This window comes from Carex rostrata, chromosome 15, assembly GCF_964058835.1.
Source record: "Carex rostrata chromosome 15, lpCarRost1.2, whole genome shotgun sequence".
Classification (NCBI taxonomy): Eukaryota; Viridiplantae; Streptophyta; class Magnoliopsida; order Poales; family Cyperaceae; genus Carex; species Carex rostrata.
In genome coordinates, this window is record NC_135932.1 from 8,552,275 (window position 1) to 8,577,508 (window position 25,234).

The 25,234-nt window shown below is 33.0% G+C and overlaps 1 protein-coding gene across 1 annotated transcript; it reads left to right on the forward strand.

Moving 5' to 3' along the window:
• The first annotated feature begins 24,070 nt into the window (after positions 1–24,070).
• LOC144566675 (NAC domain-containing protein 41-like) lies at positions 24,071–25,008 on the forward strand. The gene is made up of 3 exons (XM_078316702.1): positions 24,071–24,269; positions 24,414–24,709; positions 24,868–25,008. The coding sequence occupies exons 1-3, from the start codon at positions 24,071–24,073 to the stop codon at positions 25,006–25,008; spliced, it is 636 nt and encodes a 211-aa protein (XP_078172828.1).
• Positions 25,009–25,234: the final 226 nt, after the last annotated feature.

Here is a 25,234-nt window from a genome sequence, read left to right on the forward strand (position 1 = left end):
TTCAAGTCAAATATATCATTTAAGGAGGGGGGTAGAAAAAAAGAAAAGCATCACCTGTTGAGTGTTGAATTAGCAGTAGAAACCTTGGAAAGTTCAAAGGCCGGATATATTGGAAAGGGAAGCAAATCTGCTCCTTTTCTTGAGAAAAGGAGGACCCTCCTATTTTCCAATCCGAGTCGTTCAAAATCGATCAAACGGCTTCAATTACATTTTTCTTTTATATCAATATAATATATTAAAACGAATCAGATTTAATTGAAGCCATTTGATCAATTTTGAATGGCTCGAATTGGAGAACAGGAGGATCCTCCTTTTCTCAAAAATTTCTCAAGAAAAGGAGCAGAATTCATTCATATTGAAAAGGGATACACAAGAAATACCTACAAACTTTTAGTTTTTATGTCTTTGTCTCCATAAAATTTATGTTTTGTTTCTTTCCTTCTCTTTTCTCTTTCTTGAGAAGTCCATGTTGTGATGTTTGGTAAGAGAATTAGGAATTGTGTATCATAGTTTTGGAGATCAAATTAATTTGTTCTCTTATAATAGTAAATTATTTATGAGGAGGGATCAAGTTACAACACTTGAAAGTTACAACAAAGTTACAACATCATTTTTTTTCATTTTCAAAGTCCAAATCGTCGATCCAAACCGTTAGATATTCAATCTATATTAAAATGTGCATACAGACCAAATTTTACATTTTTTGAAATTTTTTTGCTATTTATTAAGATGGGTACAAAATGGCTGTTTTTAATGGTGCAGAATTTTAATAAAAACAGCGATTTTGTACCCATCTTAATAAATAGCAAAAAAATTTCAAAAAATGTAAAATTTGGTCTGCAAGCACATTTTAATATAGATTGAATATCTAACGGTTTGGATCGACGATTTGGACTTTGAAAATGAAAAAAAATGATGTTGTAACTTTGTTGTAACTTTCAAGTGTTGTAACTTGATCCCTCCTCATTATTTATATTCATTTCAAAATATTTAATTTATTGAAAGGGGAACAAACTAATGACTCGGGATAACAAGTACGGAACATGTTTTATCCGTATCCTTACTTATACGTATACAAATTTTTTTTATCTATATCCGTCTTATCGAATACGATATGGATCGGATAAACAGATAAAAGTGTGTCACTGACACCCCTAATTACCATCCGATTTATATTCTTAAGATATAATTTCATTAAGTTCTTTCAGCACTATAGACTAAAAAAATGACTTAACACAGGAAAAGTTACTTTGTTAATATTTTCTATCTTTTATGAAGGAAAATCTATTCAACTCGAATGAAAATAAAGGGAGACTAGAGTTGGGGAAAATATTTGATTAATAATAATTCTATCTTTTTTTCATAATTTCGTTCAATTTCATTTTTTTTTTTTTTAGTTTAGTCCGGAATCTATTTCAAAACAATTCCATAAACAGACCCAATATGATCTGACCTCACCTCAGATGGAAATAAATCTGCTGTGATTCTAAAGAGATCGCAGGACTCTGCGATTCTAAATCTAACCTTTAACTTTTTGAAATGCACAAATCTCAATAATACTTATTTTTTGTGCACGAATCTCTAAACAGATAAATGGGTGGATATGGAATAACAGGGTCCTGCGATCTCTTTAGAATAACAACAGATTTATTTCCCACCTCAGATTAGTGTTTGGTAAACGGGCCGGGCCGGGCGGTCCGGGCAAAACCCGGGCACGTGCACGGGTAGCCACGGTAACGGGCGTCACGGGCACAACGGGCCGGGCATCACGGGTTTTTTTTTTCAAAAATCCTGCCCTGCCCGTTTAATACCCGTGTCCGTCACGGGTTCGGGGGCAGGACGGTCTGGGTACGGGGGGCCGGGCGGTCCGGTCCGGACCGGTTTTTTTCCGGTTTTTTTGTTCTGTTTTTTTTTTCTTTGAAAACCAATAAATTATAAATTCAAATTCATGCCTATTAAAATTCATTTGACATAGTAATTATATTTGTTAAAAATAGGTTATAACCTATTTTTATAACCTATAAAAATTCTGATTTATTTGTTCACTCTCCATTTGAAATATAGGTAATTATATTTGTTTTTTAACTCAATAATTTTTATTGTAATTAACACATTTTAATTGCTTATGTAATTATATATTTCCTATAAAAATAAATAATACAAATATACAAAACAAAATAAGAAAATCAAAAGATAAAAATTTCATTTGTTGTGAATTGAAGTCATAAATACTCAATTTTGAAAGTAAAAAACTAATTGAGATAAATGAAGGAAAAATAACATTGAAGTAAAGGAAATTACAACTAGCAACTGATAGCTCACGTTTGAAAGTAAAAATAATACAACATTGAGATAATCCTAATCCGAATCAGAGTTCCACTGCTTCTTTCGTTTTCTCTTTTGCCTGCTTCGCTTAGACTTGTCTAAGGCGCAGGGTGGGCATATAAAATGCTTGAACCTTATATCCTCCCTTGTGCGTGTCGGGTAGGCGCTAATGCAGGAAGGGTGGAAAGCTTGCAAACATTCCGCGCAACAGAACATCTCGCTCCTCTTCCCATATTGGTGACAGGGATTGCAAAAATCCACCGATTCTTTGTTTGTACGTTGTTGGGACTTTTCATGAAGGTTCTCGGGGTTTTCTTCTTTCATAAGTTCCTCGAGATCTCTTGAGCGGAAGTAGGGGAGGGCTCGTGTACGAGATTCTGCGGAGGGCTCTGCAATCGGGCTGAGAGCTCGCGTATGAGATTCTGTTGTGTTGGCACTCATTCTTAATATAATAAATCTAACCTATTCAAAACAAATATAATTACTTCACATATTCAAAAAAAAAAAATCTAACATCTTTATTTAACCTATTAAAAATAAATCTGAATTTCAAAAATAAAATCTAACCTATTCAAAATAAATCTAACATCTTTTATTAACTTATTAAAAATAAATCCGAATTTCAAAAATAAAATCTAACCTATTCAAAACAAATCAAATTACTTCACATATTAAAAAAAAAATCTAACATCTTTTATTAACCTATTAAAAATAAATCCGAATTTCAAAAATAAAATCTAACCTATTCAAAACAAATCAAATTACTTCACATATTAAAAAAAAAATCTAACATCTTTTATTAACCTATTAAAAATAAATCCGAATTTCAAAAATAAAATCTAACCTATTCAAAACACATCTAATTACTTTACATATTCAAAAAAAAAAAATCTAACATCTTTTATTAACCTATTAAAAATAAATTCGAATTTCAAAAATAAAATCTAACCTATTCAAAACAAATCAAATTACTTCACATATTCAAAAAAATAAATCTAACATCTTTTATTAACCTATTAAAAATAAATCCGAATTTCAAAAATAAAATCTAACATATTCAAAACAAATCTAATTAGTACACATCTAACAAATCTAACATAAACTAAATCTTACAAATCTAATTACTTAACAAATTTAATAAATCTAACATTCAATAAATATAACAAATCTAATTACTTAACATTCAATAAATTCAACATAAACTAAATCTAACATTCAATTTAAATTCTAAATTTCTCTACAAAAATAAATCTAACATCAAATTTAATTTTTAAATTACTCTACAAAAATAAATCTAACATTCAATATTTCAATCTAACAAACTTTAATCTAGCAAAATTTAATCTAACAAAATGTAATCTACCAAAAATTAATGTTACCTTTTTAATTTCACGGGAAAATCTTCGAGAATATCTTCGTAATTCCGTTTGCGTGTTTGCGTTTGCGTATTTGTTAAATTAACAACTATATTTTTTTTAACAATAAAATTAAAATTGGAGAATAATAAAAATATTGAGATTGAGATTGAGAGAATAAGAGATGAAAAATATTGAGAGAGATGTGCAAATTTGTAAGGAATGGGTGTATATTTATATAATTTTATTTGGAGGGATTAAAATTTGAATTTAAAAAAAAAAAAAAACGGGTAGGGGTCCGGGTAGAAAGTGGGGCATGGAGGGAATGGGGGGAATTTGAGTTTAAATTTTGAATTTTAGACCAAAAGTAAAAAAAAAAAAAAATCTGCCACGGGCTCACGGTCACGGGCACGGGCACGGGCGCACGGGTTCACGGGCACGGGCGTCATGGGTACGGGTTACAGGTACGGGAGTCTGAATTCTCACGGGTATTTTTCCAAAAAATCGAGTCCGGCCCGTTTAATACCCGTGCATACCCGTGGCACAGGCACAGTCCGGTCTGGACACGGGCACGGACGGACCGGTCCGGGTTGGGCCCCCGGAGGCATTTACCAAACACTACCTCAGATAGAGGTTTGCTAATACCCATTCGGGTATTACCTGTTTTACCCTACCCGTACCCGTTACCCGAGGTACCCGTACCCGTGCCCGGGTATAGGCGGGTAAACGGGTACACGGGTACGGGTTTGAGACGGACCGGACTCAATGATTCGGGAAAAAAACCCGCCCAACCCGCCCAACCCGTACCCGAAACCCGTCTACCCGCACCCGTTTTACCCGTACCCGCACCCGTTTACCCGACCAACTTTACCCGTTTACCCATGTACCTTTACCCGTGTACCTTTACCCGTTTTTTAAAATTCAAAATTCAAAATTATGTTGCCGCCGAAAAAAATAGTATTAAAAACAGAAAAAACAGTATTAAAAAACAAAAAAAAACAAAAACAAAAAAAATACCCGTACCCTACCCGCCCTACTCGACTACCCATACTCGAGGTACCCGTACCCGTTACCCGAGACGGGCACGGGTTTGAAACGGGTAGGGTACACTTTTTTGAAAACCTACCCGACCTACCCGTACCCGTTCTACCCAACTACCCGTCCTACCCGTACCCGTCCTACCCGACTAATGTTTGGTAAATGCCCCCGGGGGCCCAACCCGGACCGGTCCGCCCATGCCCGTGCCCGGACCGGACCGTGCCCGTGCCACGGGTATGCACGGGTACACGGGCACGGGTATTAAACGGGCCGGACCCGGTTTTTTGAAAAAATGCCCGTGATAACCCGGACCCTCGTACCCGTGACGCCCGTGCCCGTGAACCCGTGCGCCCGTGCCCGTGCCCGTGAGCCCGTGGCAGTTTTTTTTTTTTTTTTTTTTTTTTTTTTACTTTTGATCTAAAATTCAAAATTTAAACTCAAATTCCCCCCCATGCCCCACAGCCCCACTTTCTACCCGGACCCCTACCCGTTTTTTTTTTTTTTTTTTAATTCAAATTTTAATCCCTCCAAACAAAATTCTATAAATATACACCCATTCCTTACAAATTTTCACATCTCTCTCAATATTTCCATCTCTCATTTTCTCAATCTCAATCTCAATATTTTTATTATTCTCCAATTTTAATTTTATTGTTAAAAAAAATATAGTAGTTAATTTAACAAATACGCAAACACGCAAACGCAAACGGAATTACGAAGGTATTCTCGAAGATTTTCCCGCGAAATTAAACAGGTAACATTAATTTTTGGTAGATTACATTTTGGTAGATTAAATTTTGTTAGATTGAAATATTGAATATTAGATTTATTTTTGTAGAGTAATTTAAAAATTAAATTTGATGTTAGATTTATTTTTGTAGAGAAATTTAGAATTTAAATTGAATGTTAGATTTTGTTTATGTTAGATTTATTGAATGTTAAGTAATTAGATAAGTTAGATTTTATTTTTGAAATTCGGATTTATTTTTAATAGGTTAAATAAAGATGTTAGATTTTTTTTTTTGAATATGTGAAGTAATTTGATTTGTTTTGAATAGGTTAGATTTTATTTTTTTGAAATTCGGATTTATTTTTAATAGGTTAATAAAAGATGTTAGATTTATTTTTTTTGAATATGTGAAGTGATTTGATTTGTTTTGAATAGGTTAGATTTATTCTATTAAGAATGAGTGCCAACACAGCGGAATCTCATACGCGAGCTCTCAGCCCGATTGCAGAGCCCTCAGCGGAATCTCGTACACGAGCCCTCCCCTACTTCCGCTCAAGAGATCTCGAGGAACTTATGAAAGAAGAAAACCCCGAGAACCTTCATGAAAAGTCCCAACAACGTACAAACAAAGAACCGGTAGATTTTTGCAATCCCTGTTACCAATATGGGAAGAGGAGTGAGATGTTCTGTTGCGCAGAATGTTTGCAAGCTTTCCACCCTTCCTGCATTAGCGCCTACCCGACACGCACAAGGGAGGATATAAGGTTCAAGCATTTTATATGCCCACCCTGCGCCTTAGACAAGTCTAAGCGAAGCAGGCAAAAAAGAAAACGAAAGAAGCAGTGGAACTCTGATTCCGATTAGGATTATCTCAACGTTGTATTACTTTTATTTTCAAACGCGACCTATCAGTTGCTAGTTGTAATTTCCTTTACTTCAATGTTATTTTTCCTTCATTTATCTCAATTAATTTTTTACTTTCAAAATTGAGTATTTATGACTTTAATTCACAACAAATGAAATTTTTATCTTTTGATTTTCTTATTTTGTCTTGTATATATGTATTATTTATTTTTATAGGAAAGATATAATTACATAAGCAATTAAAATGTGTTAATTATAACAAAAATTATTGAGTTCAAAAACAAATATAATTACTTATATTTCAAATGGAGAGTGAACAAATAAATCAGAATTTTTATAGGTTATAACCTATTTTTAACAAATATAATTACTATGTCAAATGAATTTTAATAGGTATGAATTTGGATTTATAATTGATTGATTTTCAAAGAAAAAAAAACAGAAAAAAAACAGAAAAAAAAAACAGAAAAAAAAAACAGAAAAAAAAACAGAAAAAAAGAACAAAAAAACAGAACAAAAACAGAACAAAAAAAAAAAAAAACAGAAACAGAAACAGAAAAACAGAAAAACAGAAAAAAAAACCGGTCCGGACCCGGACCGGACCGGACCGCCCGGCCCCCCGTACCCGGACCGTCCTGCCCCCGAACCCGTGACGGGCACGGGTATTAAACGGGCAGGGCAGGATTTTTGAAAAAAAAACCCGTGATGCCCGGCCCGTTGTACCCGTGTGCCCGTGACGCCCGTGACCGTGGCTACCCGTCCCGGTTATACTCGAGGTACCCGTACCCTACCCGAGAACAAACCCCTAACCTCAGATACGCTATAAAAAAAAGTTTTTAAATGTAATGGTACAGAAAATCATAATTGCAACTCCGGTATCCGGGGGAGATACGCTATTCGAGGAGATTTCATTTGAATTAAAAAATGTACAACTCCTAGATAGATACAGCTGGATTCCTTGTTTGATCTTTTATGGATTACAACCAAGCTACCGTTGTGAAAATTTGTAATTAATAATAAGTTAATAACAAAAATACTATAGTGTGTTCTTAGGAAATAAATCTGCTGTGATTATCAAAAGAATCGCAAGACTAGGGCTGTAAACGAGCTGGCTCGGGCCGAGCTGGGCCTTAGCTCAGCTCGTTTATTTGGGCCCGAGCCTGGACCGAGCGAGCTGGACCTAGGTCACCCGAGTCAAAACCTTTGGCTCAGCTTGTGACAAGCCAGCCCGAGCTAGCTCGCGAGCTGACGAGCTGGCTCGTTGGGCTTTATTGGGTTGTTATTATACAAATTCAAAAATAAAAAAAATAAGAAATCTCATTCAAAAAATTTAAGAAATTGTCCAGCAGGTACATCTTCAAGCAACTAAAGCCATATCCTTTCTTCCCAAACCGAAAATACATCAATTTTGCATAATTGCGCCTTTAAAAATGGGACTGGACTTGAAATTATACGGGACTAAACCCTAAATTCACTGTAGCTTAACGAGCCGAGCTGAGCTAGAGGCGAGCCACAAGCGAGCCGCAAGCTTTTTTGACAGCCCTATGCAAGACCCTGTTTTTCCAAATTCACCCTTCTATTTTTTTTAAATGAACAAATCTCAAAATTTGTTGTTTTATATGCACAAATCTCAAAACAAATGAATTGGTAGATTTGGAAAAGCAGGATCCTGTGATTCTCAAAAATCACAGCAAATTTGTTTCTGTGTTCTTAAGCTTATTGGAGGTAGAATGGAAAAATCACGCAGTATTATGTCATGCCATGACTAATATACTGTGACTTTGGTCTCATGTCATGATTAAGTTAGTTTTTTATGTGCCGTGTAGTGTCGTGACTAATATATCATGGTCACGCCACATGAGTCACGCTGTGTCCAAATGTGTTGTGACTAAATGTGACTTCTGTGACTCGCGTGACAATTTGATCATAATTTAGGTTACTTTATTCAAAATTCACCATTTGATATATCTAACAGTTTTAATTACACGTAACTCACGTGACCACATGTCATGACTAGATCTTTCCACTAGTGTAAAAACTAGAATCAGGATCGGCCTATTTGGATCGGTTATATGAGCCAACCGATCCTAAAAGGTATTTGAATCGGTTTTCTTAAAAAAACCGATCTTAAAAACTATTCAGATCGGGTTTTATTGTCAACCGATCCTGATTTACGAACTATCAAGATCGGTTTTTTGTTAGAACTGATCCTGATACTATCAGGATCAGCTATTCTAAATAACCGATCTTAATAATTCAACTATCAGGGTCGGTTGTTTATAAAACCCGATCCTGATAGTATCAGGATCGGTTCTAACAAAAAACCGATCCTGATAATTGAAATATCTCAAATAAATCTTATTAATTGAAATATATCAGAAAATAGCATCTGGATCGGGTCTATATATAATAACCGATCCAAATAACTTAAATACATCTAACAAATTAAAATATATCAGAAAATAACATCTGGATCGGTTCTGTACATAATAACCGATCCTGATAGTATCTGGATCGGTTTTATTGCTAAAAACCGATCCTGGTACTTTTTTTTTTCTTTTGCAGAACCAACTTTGAAAAAAAAATAGTATTAGAATCAGTTATTTCAAATAACCAATTCTAATACTATTTTTTTTTTTTGCAGAACCAACTTTGTGTGGTGCGCTGTATGTAGTCTAAAATGCTCTGTTCGGATTGAAAGCAAATTGGCACAGTGACAGCTTCAAAATTGAGATAGCAAATTTCATTTTATAATTAGTTTTTTTTCAATATTTTAAAATATTTATGTTTGTAATTTTAATATTGAAAAGTATATGTAATTAGGCATTTGTGTTATATGTAATTAGTGTGGTGATTAATAGAATATATATATGGCTGTTGTATATGGCATATGGTTCAATTATAAATTTTTTTTGATGAAAATTAATGTAATTTATATTATTAAAATTTATGTGATAAATAATTAATTATTTGACATTGATATTTCATTTTGAAGTCATTTTGACTATTGATTTTTTTTATACAATCATACATGATGCATCAATGACTTGTGCCATATAATAATATACATAGGACTTGAACCCTTGTTGTGTGGGGTTGTGAAGGAACGAATACGAATATTAGCATTTGGTCGATCCGAACCGTTAAAATGAAAGAATGTCATATTAATTTCACCATTATAAAATTTGATACAATTCGGGATTCGTGTACTAGTTCATCAAAGCAAAACAATATAGCAACATCGCACGGCCGTAAATAATTTACGTTGGATCAAAACTTACAGTTGTCGGGCCTTCGGCACTTTTACGTTATTAATGTTCCATGTTATATCTTGATCATTTTAAAAATTATTACATGTCATTTAATTACAGACCCACCGTTGGATGATCATGCAGAAATGAACGGTCTGCATTCCATTTAACAATTTGATGCCATTAATAATAATAAAATTGTACAAAATTGATCATAGTAGAGTTGATTTGGCCATACAAACACAAATAAATAATTTTTATATTTTTCACATTTTTCTTAATATTTATCTGTGGACATGCATTACCAAACATAAAAGAAAATAAATGGTAGCCGTTTGATGGTTGATAGACCATCAATATGAGTGGGGTTTACCTCAATGATCTTTCTTATATATAGTATCATGATCGGTTTTTTATAAAAAACCGATCTTGATACTATTTTTTTTCAAAGTTGGTTCTGCAAAAAAAAAAAAAAAAAAAAAAAAGTATCAGGATCAGTTTTTAGCAATAAAACCGATCCAGATACTGTCAGGATCGGTTTTTAGCAATAAAACCGATCCTGATACTATTTTTTTCAAAGTTGGTTCTGCTAAAAAAATTAGTAACAGGATCGGTTTTTTATAAAAAACCGATCCTGATACTATTAGGATCGGTTTTTTTATAAACAACCGATCCTAATACTATTTACTCCCTATATAACCTGCTTAGGGTTCTTCTTATTTTCATTTCGCACCTCTCATTTTCAACTTAGCGTCTCTCTCTCTGTGTCTCGGTATCTCTCTCTCAAATCCTCAGTACTCTTTGTGTCTCTCTCTCTGTCTCCGTCTCTCCCTCTCCTCCGTGTCTCTCTCTCTCTTTCTCTCCGTCTCTTCCTCTCAAAGCCGAGCCTCTCGCACCTCTGGCTCAATTGTGTCAGTTTTTAATTTTTTTTATTGTTTAAAAAATTAATTAATGGTGTTTGTATATTGTTTTACAGTCTTGAGGACATCTCGCTCAAGTTACTTAATCATCCGGCCGATCAACTATCACGGTATGTTTGTTAATTAATTTTTTTTGGATTTAAATTTCTTGTTATAATATGTAATGCTTCACAAAACTTTGTATGAACATGAATTTTTTGTAATAATTTAAGATGTGTATGATATTTAATTTAGGATGTGTATATGATTTTTGGTTATTGTTTCTTACTGTGCAAAAAAAAAAATATTTAGGATGCTGGCCAGCAAAATATATATGGAAGCTGGTCAAATAAATAAAAATATATTTTTTAGCTTCAATAAAACATCAGGATCGGTTATTTTAAACAACCGATCCAGATTACTACTATTAGGATCGGTTATTTTTTAATAACCGATCCTAAAAGTTTTTTTTTCAGATCCTCATTCCAAAAAAAAAAAAAAAGTATCAGGATCGGTTTTTATATAAAAAACCGATCCTGATACTATTAGGATCGGTTTTTTATAAACAACCGATCCTAATACTATTTATTTTCAAAGTTGGTTCTGCAAAAAAAAAAAATAGTATTAGGATCGGTTTTTTATAAACAACCGATCCTAATACTATTTATTTTCAAAGTTGGTTCTGCAAAAAAAAAAAATAGTATCAGGATCAGTTTTTTATAAAAAACCGATCCTAATACTATTAGGATCGGTTTTTTATAAACAACCGATCCTAATACTATTTATTTTCAAAGTTGGTAAAAAAAACAGTATCGGTAAGGAACTGATCCTAATAGGTATTAATTTGGATCGGTTATTTTAGAGAACCGATCCAGAATATAACTATTAGGATCGGTTCGTTAAGAAAAACCGATCCAGATAACTGCTATTAAGATCGGTTATAATAAACAACCGATCCTAATAGTTGCTATTTGGATCGGTTCTTTAAAAAATAAAAAACCGATCCTGATAGTATCAGTATCGCCTTCATCAGGATCGGTTGTATTCCGATACTGATATGCGTATATAACCGATCCTGATTCCATATTTTCCACTAGTGTTCGCGTGACGTGTCGTGCTAATTTTTCTAAAATTAATTACAGCACGTAACTGATACACTTGCTATGTCGTTCTGTATTGTTCTGTGCTATTTTGTGACGAAACCGACTTTATCGTGCCATTTTTCTTACTCTAGCTGGAGGTGTTTGACAGTCCATCTTAAAAAGAATGCGAATTAACTAACAATTTCATAAGATAGTAGAATTAAAAATAAAAATTTAGCACAATTAAATATATATTAAAGTAAAGACATAAATATTATTTTTCACATTTTTCTTATCATTTATTATAACTATTATCTCCATCATATTACACACGTTTTACTGTAAATAATTAAAAATATATGAAATTAATAATTAATATAGATGGAAATGATAATTAAAACAACAAATATTTTAATAATAAATGAAAATGATACTAAATAGTTCATACAATAATTAAGTTACAACAGCTTAGATTTCACTAGAGGCAGTAATGAGTTGTTTCATCATGAGTTGGGTCTAACTCGTGATTGACTTGTCACAATAACTGAGTGAGTCAAGTGAGCTGAGATTAAGAGACCGAGATAAAATCTTAACTTGTAGTCGTGATAAACTAGCACCAAACTAGACCAAGCTAGCTCGTTGGCTCGCTAGACTTTATTTTGCTACTATCATACAAATAATAAAAAAAAATGTCCACCAATCATTTACATAATCCAATCCATCAAATATGATGGAATTCATACACAACATAACAATTAATTTAGCATGAACTTTGACATCGCCATCAATCTTGGTTGGTGAGAAAATTTTCTTTTCTTTCTCTTGTCTTGAAAAACACTCTCCCACAGGAGAGAGAAGAAGAATAAAAAAAAGAATGAGGGTCCTTAAGGAGTGCGTACTTTTTGAGAATAAATTTGTTCAAAAAAATGCAATGTTGAACTCTAATTAAGAGCATCTACATCCCTGAAACTATTAGAGTTTCTAATCTGATGTGACAGTTTCTAATTCAGTTTCAGGAATGTAGGAGAGTTTCTTATTTAGAAACTATGCAAGAAATTTCTTATTAAGAAACTGTTTATAAACTCTATGTTGGCCAAATGATTGGCTCAAATTATTTCTTCTTTTTAATTTGTTGCTGACGTGGCTTAATAGAAACTCTTTAATGAGTTTCAGGGATGTGAGAGTTAGAAACTTTAAATACCATAATTTTTAAAAAAGTAGTTAACAGTTATTTAGAAATCCTTTTGAGTTTTAGAGATGTAGATGCTCTAAGGAGTCGCAAAGGAGCTTGTTTCGATTAAGGAGGATTATGAGGCTAGGGAGCTCTAAGAAGTCCAGCCGAACATGTACACGTTTCTTGGTAAACTTAGCTCTAAAATATATCGAATTGACTTCAAATTATAAATATTAAACATTTTGAATGCAAACTCGTTATTTGAAATCCATCCTAACGGTTTTGGGGTTAACTTGATAAGAACACCTACTTCTACTCATGTTTTATGGATGTTTTAATTTTATATCTGTTTTGATGAAATATATTAAAATTGTTGATTTCCAGCGGAGATTACATGATGAGTTGTTGGTTCGATCATGAATTAAGGCCCATAACGAGCCCAATGGAGGCCTGATTTAAGGGATTCCTAAACCTCTCTATTTTTTTTTTTTTAATTTAAAGCCCTTGGGCATCCTCAGGCTCGTCTTATGAGTTATGAACCCGGATAGTGCAATAAAGGCGAGCTTAAATATTATTGAAAGACTCCAGAATTTTAATTTTGTCTGCACCCGGATTTTTTTAAATGAAACATATGAATTATTTTTTAAATATATTATTTTTTGAATAAAAGTGAAGTTACCATCAGTTTCATTACAAACTCAAAGTCTTACAGAGTACAGCATACACCCTAGAAGTTGCTGAGTTCCAAAATATAAGGAGCACACTAGTTGTTAGGCAACTAGGGGTTAACTACATAGCATAGGCATACAGTTCATCAGTTAGAAACCAACCAAAACATAGCGAAATTAACAAAAGTAAGTCTTAAAGTTGAATGAGCAGTCATCAGAAGAAGAGCTAGAGTGAGATGGATCGGAGGAGATCATTATCACTCCCACTCCATCCATTACATCAAATTCAGCCTGTCTCGGAGGTAATCTGAAAGGTCTGACCCTTCGAGACCACGACATGGATCTTCTTCGGAATCCCAGCTACTGCCTTCCTCCGAGGATGTATCTGTCGCCAAAGAGGTTGTAGGAGGACCTGCCTGAGTCAAAAGAGATGTATCCATTGGGACGATTAGAGATAATTTAAAGTAAGAGTCATCTAGTTTGGATTTACACCAAAAGGAGGTAAGAGCTATAATTCTACTGCCAATACTTTGGTATGAGGGTACAGGTGTATTATTGAAGCAACATTGGTTCCTAGTTAACCAGATTACTCATACTGTGGCAATCCTAATCAGTTCAATTATGAGGGAGTCTTTCAGGTGAACATAGTGATCTAATCACCATAAATCAGTAATAGTATTACAGTTGAAATTAAAACCATTATAGGTAGACCAAATTGAAGAAGCTAAGGGGTAGGTAACAAAGAGATGGTCTGTTGACTCAAATTGACCACAAAATTGGCAACTTGGGTTACCATTCCAGCCTTTGGTGGTTAAGTTAGCCTTGGTTAAAATTTATCTTGTCTAAGTAATCAAATAAATATCTTAATTTTGAGGGGTATTTTGGACTTCCAAGTAGTGTCAAAAGATTTGTTTGGGCAGCCTCCATATGATAGCCAGTCATATAGAGAGTGGACAGTAAAGGCACCAGAGCTTGTCCAGTTGCAGTGTATAGTATCAGGGTGATTTTTATGAATTATTTTTAAAATATTTAATGAATTATTTTTAAAATATTTAATGAAACTATATTTAATATTTAAATAAAGGTACTTTTTTGTAAGTTTTGCTACAGTCATCTGTTGATCAGTTAACAGGGAAAAGAAATTTCTAAGACAAGATGAATGAACAAATCTGAACACATTCGTTCAAGGAATTGACTTAAATAATGTTTAGACAACTGAAAGAATTCATAAAAATAACTTTTATTCAAAATTTAATTTGTAAAACAATCAAATAAAATTAAAAAGTAAAAAAAAAATACATAGATTTGTTATTGAAATATAGATAAAATAAATTTTATGAAATTAATTAGGTATTATTTGTTGATGCATCAAGGACCATTAATTTTGAACAATTGAAATTTCTAGTCAGTTAATGTATGGTGAAAATTTCACAAAATATCATCATAATATTTAATTAAATTGACAAATGGACAATATAAATCATGTCTATAATATTGGATTTCAAATTAGATTTTATTTTTGAAAGATTGTCGAATGTCAAAATAAAAAGAAAAGGATCCCTCCTCATCAATTAATATTTTTATTTCCTAAAGGTAAGTGCATATAACTCAAGTTAATTATACAAAAATGCTTAGTTATACGCATGATAATAAATTTTTTTTTTGCACATCATAAAACGTAAGTACATGCAAGGATTTGCAGCTTTGTCATGATTTTAAGCTATATATATATTTAGAGAGAGAGAGAGAGAGAGAGGGGCTAATGTGCACCAACGGGTTTTACTCCATAGAGTAGCGTAGCTCATCTCTCTCTCTCTCTCTCTATATATATATATATATAGAGAGAGAGAGAGAGAGTTGGACTAAAATGAGCCATGTAGTAAAATGTGTTTGTGCTTCATAGCATTATATTTTTATTTTGAAAATTCAAACGACCGATCCGAACCGCTCAACATGATCTCCATATTGCAATGTGCTTGGAGACCAAATTTTATATTTTTTTGATTTTTTTTACAATTTATTAAGCCACTTTGAAAATCGCTGATTCGATGGTCTAGAAATTTTTACTGTTCACTGTAAAACAATAATTTTAAAAATTGCTTAATAAATAGTAAAAAAATTCAAAAAATGTAAAATTTAGTTTCCAAGCATATTTCAATATGGAGAACATGTTGGAAGGTTCGAATCAGTTGTTTGGATTTTCAAAATGAAAATATAGCGTGGAGTACGAACGCATTTTACTCCATGGCTCACCCAAGTCAACCTATATATATAAAGTGACTAATGTGCATTCGTATGCATATGGCCCGATATGCATACAGTCCAAATTTGAAATTTGAAAATCCAAAACGTCGATCCAAACCGTTCATCTTGTTCTCCATATTAATATGTACCCAGAGACCAAATTTTACATTTTTCTAAATTTTTTACTATTTATTAAGCCACTTTGAAAATTGCTGATCCAACGATGCCTTTTGATTTTACTGTTATTGTTGGATCAGCGATTTTCAAAGTGGCTTAATAACTAGTAAAAAAATTCCAAAAAATTCCTCAAGTATTAAAGTGAACATCTCTAGCATTAACAACTTTTGGGTATAGTTTTGCACTTTGCAATTGAATAAATGCAGTATATGAGTTCACATCATCTCTCTTAATACAATACCGTGACTTTTGTTATTCTCATGCATGCCTGTTCTTGGTGGGTCCCGTGAAAAACCATATCCTTATCGTGGGCCCCCTGGTCATGTCCCTAAAAACAAAGGTGAGTCAAACAATTACCATACGCTGTTAACTGATATGGTGAAATCACTTCGGTAAGGTCTCGCTTCTAAATCATATTAATGCATAATAAACTAATTAATCAAATAGTCAGTTACCAAGAGAAAATATATATATAGAGGAGAGTTCAAATGCCTCCATTTTTTGTGCCTCCATCATACCTCCATTTTTATTTAAAAACTTAAATAACTCAAAATTTAAAACTTAAACGTCAAAATAAAACCGTTAGATGTAATCTATGTTATTTTCTCTATGTGCCCATAAAAAATTATCACATTTTGATTTTGCTTTTATATGAATCAATAAGTTGAAAAATCAATGTCTAGAAATTATTCATATTTGTATACATTTTTACAAGCTCAAGATGACAATTAAAATAAAGTTGAAATGCCATAGTTTTTTACATGTGCATAGATAAAATGATATAGTTCATGTCCAACGGTTTTATTTTGAATTTTAAGATCTAAATTTTGAGTTATTAAAGTTTTTAAAAATAGAGGCATGATGAAGGCACAAAAAATGGAGGCATTTGAACCCTCCTCATATATATATTGATCAACATATGTAAAGGAAACTGCTTATATATATGGTGTAACAACATGATATTTCTTTTGTTTTTGGAAGAGCAGTAGAAAAACTTATTTAACAATAAAATATTTAATTTTGACATATACGTTGTAGAAATACTAAGTGAAAGTAAGGACTCCAAATTTAGTTAACTAATTATCATGCCATGTCTACAGATCCGAATTCAGAGAGTACGGATGCTTATCTATTTAGAAGGGGGAAGAGAGATACGGAGTTAGAATTACAGAGCTCATAGCGGCAGTAAACAGTTTTTAATTATGTGTCAAAAATAGCGAGAGTAAAGAGGAGGGAGGGGAAGTAGGGGTACATGTGGGTTTCACAGGGATATTTTGTCAAAAAAAAAATTAGAGGGGGTATTTTGTTTGATATTTTTGGAGAGTAGGTATTTTATAAAATTTCCCAAAAAAACTCTGGTTATACAGCATTAAAATTGTAGAAAATTAATGAATAAAGTTTGTCATTTGTATTGTATCTTGCTACAGTTGTCCTCATTAAATATAACTTTAATATCTCCATTTTCTTCAACTTTTTATGATGTGCAACAACTTATAATTGTTGTGATAAAATTAATGCCATAGATATTGCAATATGTATGTATCTACGTATGTATGTGTATGTATGTATATCTTGTAAAAATTTACAATGATCTTCCTATTCTAGAAGTGGAGTCAAGATTTTTAGTAGAGTGAGACCAAATTTTAGAGTGATGTATAATCATATTATAATATTTTTTTTCTGAAAAATATATAGATGCAAATACAAGCATATTTTAAAATTAATCCTTTTTCTGCTTATTCTACTCAGTAACTTAGTCCTTTTCTTTAATTATGTGAGCACTTGTGAATCTACAATAAATGTCACACTCCAAATTAGGAATTCTGAATTAAGGTGTGATCAGCCTGGTCTCGTGCTTAATTAATTATTAAGCACACAAGGCTAACACAAACATAATAATAAAAACAGCAGCGGAAGCATAAAATAAAGTTTCAAGAATCAGTCACATATCACATAAATAAACAAATATATATATGTCATACAATACGATCTGTCTCGGATCCAAAATAACATCAACTAGTGAAGGGAAAACATGATCTATCGAGCCCGTATATATAAAACAGGAAATACGAGACTCGTAAACCTAATCAAAACCTAGCTCTAACTAATCAAGTAGTGTGGCCCTCGGGGACAGCTCCTGACAACTCCTGTTGCGGGTCGCCAGACTCTGTACCTAAAACCCACAAAACAACTTGTGGGTGAGCGACTAATCACCCAGTATGTGACCCAGAATTATCCCCTCAGGGATCCACTATGGTCAAAGCACTTTTATTTATAAATCGCGTTCAGTTATGAATATAATTCAAAATATGCACAAGTGTGAACCTATATCAATATCTAATAGAATTTACAATACTTTTAAATGATGTCATGATGCGGTTAATCTAATATGCCAACATGCAAAATAAATCCAAAGTCAAAATTATATATATCATATAGTAATCAAGTCGGAATCCAGTACTCCTAGCACTGTGTGCCCCAATAATAAAGTACGGATTAAATAAATATCACCCCGTGCCATGCCAATAGGATCAAAAGATTCAAATGATATAATCCAAGGACTGCGATCAGGGGAACAATGATACACGTTGCCTACATGACATCGAGCATTGCCCTTAGGATAGTAGCACACCAGCCGATGGTTATATCAAAATTCGGTGTATCATCTCGCTTAACGATTCATCACCCAAACATATAAAATAAGAGAAATCATACAATGCAAGTTGTAAAATTGTTAATCTCTTCCCTCATGAGCAGGAGAGAACTCTACCGTCCGGCTAAACCAATAGGATCACACACATGGATTCTACCTAAGGCCGGTCTTGGAACCCCGTATAGGATTCTACCCAAGATTCGCCGGTCTTGGAATCCCGCACAAGATTCTACCCAAGACCTGCCGGCCTTGGAATCCCGTTCTAGATAAAGTAGCTCCTAATGTAGGGAAGGAATAAATTCTGAATCGTCCGCGCCTCAGGGCTCGCATCCGGCCCGCACGTAATGGTAAAATGAATATATATAGTCAAAGTTTATACATATAATATAAATCCTAAGACCATTCGAGAATCAAGTGACACTCGGCTCAGTGGCTATCGGGCCATCCTATGCCAAGTGACATCAAGATGGAACGAAGTCACTCGACCCTGCTCAGCTCTCACCAATGCATGCGTATGCACGTAATATAATAATAATATATTGTCTTCCACGAGAAGGAGACAAACTAATAACCTAATATTCTAATAATATATATATAATTTAATTACTCTACTCCTAAAATACAGTAAATTCGAATTTTTCAGGGTTTATGCAATTCTACCTATAGTGCAAAAAGGATAAACATGCTCTACAGTTTTAATGCAACTACTTAAAAATAAAGTGCGGATGTCAGGTCAGATGGATCGACTGGTAAGAGTACGCCTACGAAAAATATAATTCAGATATCCCACACTTGTAGGGATGAAGATGCGACGGCTAAACTCTCTCAAAGTCTGTGAGATCACTGTATGCTCTGGTGTATGCGTCGGCCTGATCAGGTCACGGGTCGATCTCCAAATAGATCTGCCGATATGTAATTACATAATTTAAAATAATTAAAATCTACGCTAAATTAAACTAATCCTCGCCCCAATTAATGTGTTTAATTTTAAGTTGCAATTATTTGGACTTATAAAATTTGTTGATTCAGCCAGTCCGACTTACCCAGTTTAGTCAGGTTGACTTGATTCAAATTTGTCATGAGTAACTTGACTTAATTAAATCTAATTTAATTTGAAGATAAATTGCATTTTTAATATTTTTAATTTGAATATAAATTGCTTGTTATAAATTTTAACGTCAAAAATAATCATACACTAATTATTTGTGAGTTATGATAATTTAAATGTGTTATACCTAATTAACTTATCCTAATTAACTACCTAACTACTTTGATTCGATTTAATTCAACTATAATTAATCTAGTCGTTCGAATTCGATTTTGAAACCTAATTTATAAAATAAATTCCTAATCTTAATATTGTGATAAAATATGTTAATTTAATAGTTATTAACTAAATTCTTATTTATCATTTCATGTTAACTTTAGACGCGATTAATATTAATGGATATGTTACATATATCATGCAATAAATATTGTCTTATTGGTTTGTAAAAATATATTAGACGCTCCTACTGTTAATATTATTAGAAAATCATGATATCTACACATGCATACATTTTATAAAACCATGATATGTACACATACATCTATTTAAGTCCGTGGTAAGTACATATACCTAGTCTAATTATATGCACTTTATCATAATCTTAAATGTTATACGATTAATCATTAGAATATATATATATATACATAACTTGTTAAAATATTATATAATGTGATCTATCATAAAATATGCGTTATAACTCTCACATATTTATGTAAGTACATATTAGTAGTAAAGTATATTGTATTCTATTTCTTTAAAAGTTTCTCCAGAGTTCAAGATCCAATAGATTAGGCTCCTATAATTTTTCTTTTAGATCAATCCACTTGATTCTTTAATTACATTTTTTTTAATAAAATAGTTAAAAAAGTAATAAAAATTAATCCAGTAACCAATCTTTTCAAGTCCGAAACTATTTTCGACTCAAGACAGCAACTCAAGTCACTTCTCTTTTCCTTCTTAATTATTATTTAATTAGCAACTTAAATAACTTAGTTAAGCCATTAATAAATCTTACTTAAAATTACAATTTTTGGACTAAGAATGCATAATCTTACTTAATAGTCCCCAATAATCCCAAGTCAGGTTTTAATTCAATTTCGTTTATTAATAAATCAAAAGGCTATCACCACCCAATTAATTGTTAAATTAGAGTTTCGATCCCATTTATATATATTCTTAAATTTCTCTTCTAAGTCTGAATTCAATTATAAAAAGGGCTCGGACCCGACCCATTTAAACTATACATTTGCAGTCTAGTCCTCCTAACATGAGATTATTAAGGAGAGCAACAAATTTTACATGTTAGCCCTCAACATGAATACATTTCTATTACATTTCAAGTATAGTGCAATTAGTAATGAAGGGGAGAAGCATGTCAAGAGGGTTCAAGCACCAAAATTCTGTATTGACCGACAAGTATGTCAAGAAGGTCGTGGTCATGGGATCAATCAAAACAAAGAAATTAAGGCTCAACCCATAGTAAGCTCAACACTAAGCAAATTAAGAAAAACGAGATAGAGAAACAAAATAATCAAGAGCCATCGAGCCTTACCCGAAATGGTTCCGATTGAACCGTAGGGAGGGGGTACCGGGCGTTACCAAGCGGGGGCTAGAACCGGCTTTCTTCCATCTCGCCTTGCGGTCCATCTCAAGCTTTGCACACGGTCCAGCAAAAAGGGCACCCAAGAAACTCTAAAACCGGGTTGCAACATAACCAAACAATCCAAGAGAGCAAATGATGGTAAAACCTTAAGGCTAAATGTGAACAACGAATTCAAGGAGGGAGAGGGATGGTAAAGTGAAATAGAGAGATGGTAGCAGTGAGACAGAAAAAGAAGTGAAAACCCAAGAATAGAGGTGAGGGTCAAGGGTGAGTCTTTGACAGAGGAGAAGATAGTTGAGGGATGGATGAGGTGAGCATGTACGGAAGAGAGGAGAAAATTTCCTTCGCCAGGAAGGAAATGGAGAGGGAGGAAGAGAGCACCAGTGGGGTCCGTAGGCAGCCAGAGAGAAGAGGGAGCAGCACCGAAAATAAATGGAGAGGAAGGGTTTGACAAATTAAAAGAAAGAGAAATAGGGAGGTAGAGTGCGGACCCGACAAAACATTCAAATTTGAGTGAGTCTATGGTACTATGCATATTACGATTTGTTACTGTGCTACGGCTTTATATTTGAGTTTTTAAATTCTAACGGCCGATCCGAACCGTTCATCTTGTTCTCCATATTAATATGTGTTTGAAGACCAAATTTTACATTTTTTGAAAATTTTTACTATTGTTTTAGATATTTAGAAAATCACTTGATCTGAAAATTCTGGACCATCCAAAACCAGTGGTTTTCAATCAATCTAAAAAAATAGTAAAAAAATTTCAAAAAATGTAAAATTTGGTCTCCAAACACATATTAATATGGAGAACAAGATGAACGGTTCGGATCAACCGTTAGGATTTGAAAACTCGAATATAAAGCCGTAGCACGATAACAAATCGTAATATGCATAGTACCATAGACTCACTCTTCAAATTTTATTAAGCCAAGTTCTCCAAAAAGTTTAATCATGGCTTTGAGATTCGTGTCGATTCTATTTCAATGGTTGAGATATTTCAAAGAAGCAAAATATTCATAGATGGATATATGCATGGTGCGAATTGAGACTAAGGCCTATTTCTCCTCCAAAAATTAATAGGGCCTTGAGATTCATGCTGAGAGTAATTGAACGGTGGAGATAATTCCAAAGAATGCAAGTCTCTCTAATTAGTACAATTTCACGAGTTAAAATGCAATCAATCAATTCTATTGTTAAAAATTTCATGTTTAAAATTTATAAGGAGTTTCGAATATTCGATGATCCTAATTCCCTTTCATAATTCTCATTTATATATATTCGTGTTGCAAAATTTTTGTATTCTAGCTTATGAAAAGTAATGACCATATGTGTGTTATGGAATCTGTGGAAGCACAGGAATGGAATTATTTTTAGAGAACAAAGACTGGATGCAAAGGCACTGGCCTTTCGGTGTGTGTACCATATGGGTGAAAAGAAGATACATGGAAAAGGGAAAATAGGAATGATTTTAGTGCTGTAAATTTCTTTCTAGTTTTTCGGTGAATTAGTGTTTTCTCCTTTTTTTTCTATCTCAAGATGGGTATGAGGAATGAGGTGTATCTAATATATGTATTCTCTTTTCGTTTAAATAAAAGCAACATGGCAGCTTCTGCCAAGATCTCAAAAAAAGAAATATTTATTCCGAATTCTTCAATGAGTTACAACAATTAAGAAAGAAAAAGAAAAAAAAAGTTTTAACTAATTTCAATTAACGAGATCTGCGTTTATTAAGAACCCGTACGAATTTATCGAACGTTAGTCATAATAATTTATAAATTCGAAATCTTAGAATCGGATTAATATTGTCAATCGAATTAGTCTTCAATTAACTAAGTTTCAATTATTAATTTCTCAAATTTCTCGAATAGTCCGAATTTTATTTTTAAAGTTCTAAATTTTTTTTTAAATATCTAAATTTTTAAAGTACATAATTTAATAATTCATTTATATTTCGAAATTTTAGATTCGTTTTAAATCAGTCAGATAAATTCTGAACAATCATTAATATAATTAAAAATTTTATTTAAGCATAATGATCGATTTAGCCATTTAATCTTGTTTTAAAATTTCGGAATATAACAATAAAAGCTAAAGTTAATTAATGATACTTAATAAATTGATTGTACACTTAATGTATGAGTAGTGAGTTAGTGACATACTTGAATCTAACAATAAATTCATTCATATAAATTTAAAAATTATGGAAAATTAAAGACAGTGTTTGTCATTTTGCAGTATATCTCTCCACAATAAAGATAGATATAGTTGGTAGTATGAATTCATTCATATCGCAATAAATTCATTCATATAACATTGTTGATTGCGGAAAATTAAAACACTAGAGTTTGTCATTTTGCAATATATTTCTCGACAATAACGATAGATTTAGTAATATATATATGCTCTTGTTTATGAGTAGTGAGTTGTTGGTGTATCTAACAATAAATTCATTCATGTACACTTAAAGATTATATTATGGAAAATTAACGATAGAATTTACCATTTTGTAATGTATTTCTCCACAATAATCATTTTTTTTATGGTTAACTGACAAGTGCCGAGTTAACAAATATATTATAAGAAAGGTTTTTTATAGATATCACAATGTACATGGTCTTTTAGACCCACTGTCACTTAATATGGCTGCTTCTAACTATTTATTAAAATTTGCTTGTAGCATTATGCTTTAGGCGGTTGCATAACCTCTATTCCTTGCCCTTTTCTTTTCCCCATCTATATCTGAATGGGGGAACTTGTAGCATTATGCTTTAGGTGATTGCATAACCTCTATCCCTTACCCTTTTCTTTTCCCATATAATGCTATAGGCGCTTGCATAACCTCTATCCCTTCCCCTTTCCTTCTCCTATAAATACGCTTTGAGATCAGGACACATTACTAGACAGGAAATCAAAATATATCACCATTAGTGCACCATCCCTTTAATCCAAAAAAAAAATGGTGGCCATTCCTTACCTAATAACCGCAGGAAGACATATCCCTCTTCCTCCCGGGTTCCGATTTGTGCCCTCCAATGAAGAGATAGTCCTTGTGTACCTTTCTAAGAAGGTACAATCTTTGCCGATGTTACCTTTCCTGGAGTCATTAGTGATGCCTGAGATACAAATTGCGCAATTCGACCCTTGGAACTTGCCAGGTTCGTGTACTTTATATACGTCATTACAAATAACAATATGTTGTTTTTTCTTCTAAACAATTTCTTTTTCTTTTCATCAAGCATAACAACTCATCTCCATATCTCTAATTTTTTCTAGTTTTGCTTGCATTTATCTTTTGGTAGGGAATGATGATGAAGATGTGAAGTTCTTCTACACCCGGGAAGAACCTGAAATTATGCAACGGGGAACGAGGATGAAGAGAGTGTGTGTCGCTGGTGTGTGGAGAGAGCAAGGGGAAGAACCAATTCTATTCCCAGACACCCGTGATGTAATTGCGATGAAGAGAACATATACTTTTGAGCGCACCGGGGGCCAACGTACTGCAAACCGGCCACGAGCAACTTGGACCATGTATGAATACCGCCTCGTCCGAACTGACACACTTAACCAACACCTTTCCAGAATTGCTGATGCCAATGTACATATATACATTCTTTTACTTCTTTCACACACATACTCTTTGATATGTTTTTTTTCTTCCATTCAAACGTAATTAAAACCCAAAAAAAGAAAAGAAAAAGAAAAACACATTTACATGCACATCCATATATCGTTTCTAATATATGTGTAATATAGGGTGTTGCATTGCAATTTACATGCTATTATGCGTGTAAAATCGTGAGGAGGAGGATGTCAGGAGGAGGAGGTGGTGGTGGTGTTGAAGCTGCTGAACCGAGCAATGTGGAATCATCTGCGAATGTTGAACGATGTTTTTGATCTCGAGAGTTTAGTGCCAGAGTTTATGTGAGATGCCTCTGATTGTCAATCTTATTTTTTCTTGGTTAATTTTTATTTTGTTTTATTTTTCTAGTTTCTTTCCTTTTTTTTCTTATGTGTTCAATTAAACTCCATGGCTTTTATATACCTTCTGCTTCTCATTTCTATCTCTTAGTTGTGTTTGCTTGCTGTGAAGGTTATTCTCTTAAACCAGCATCATCTATTT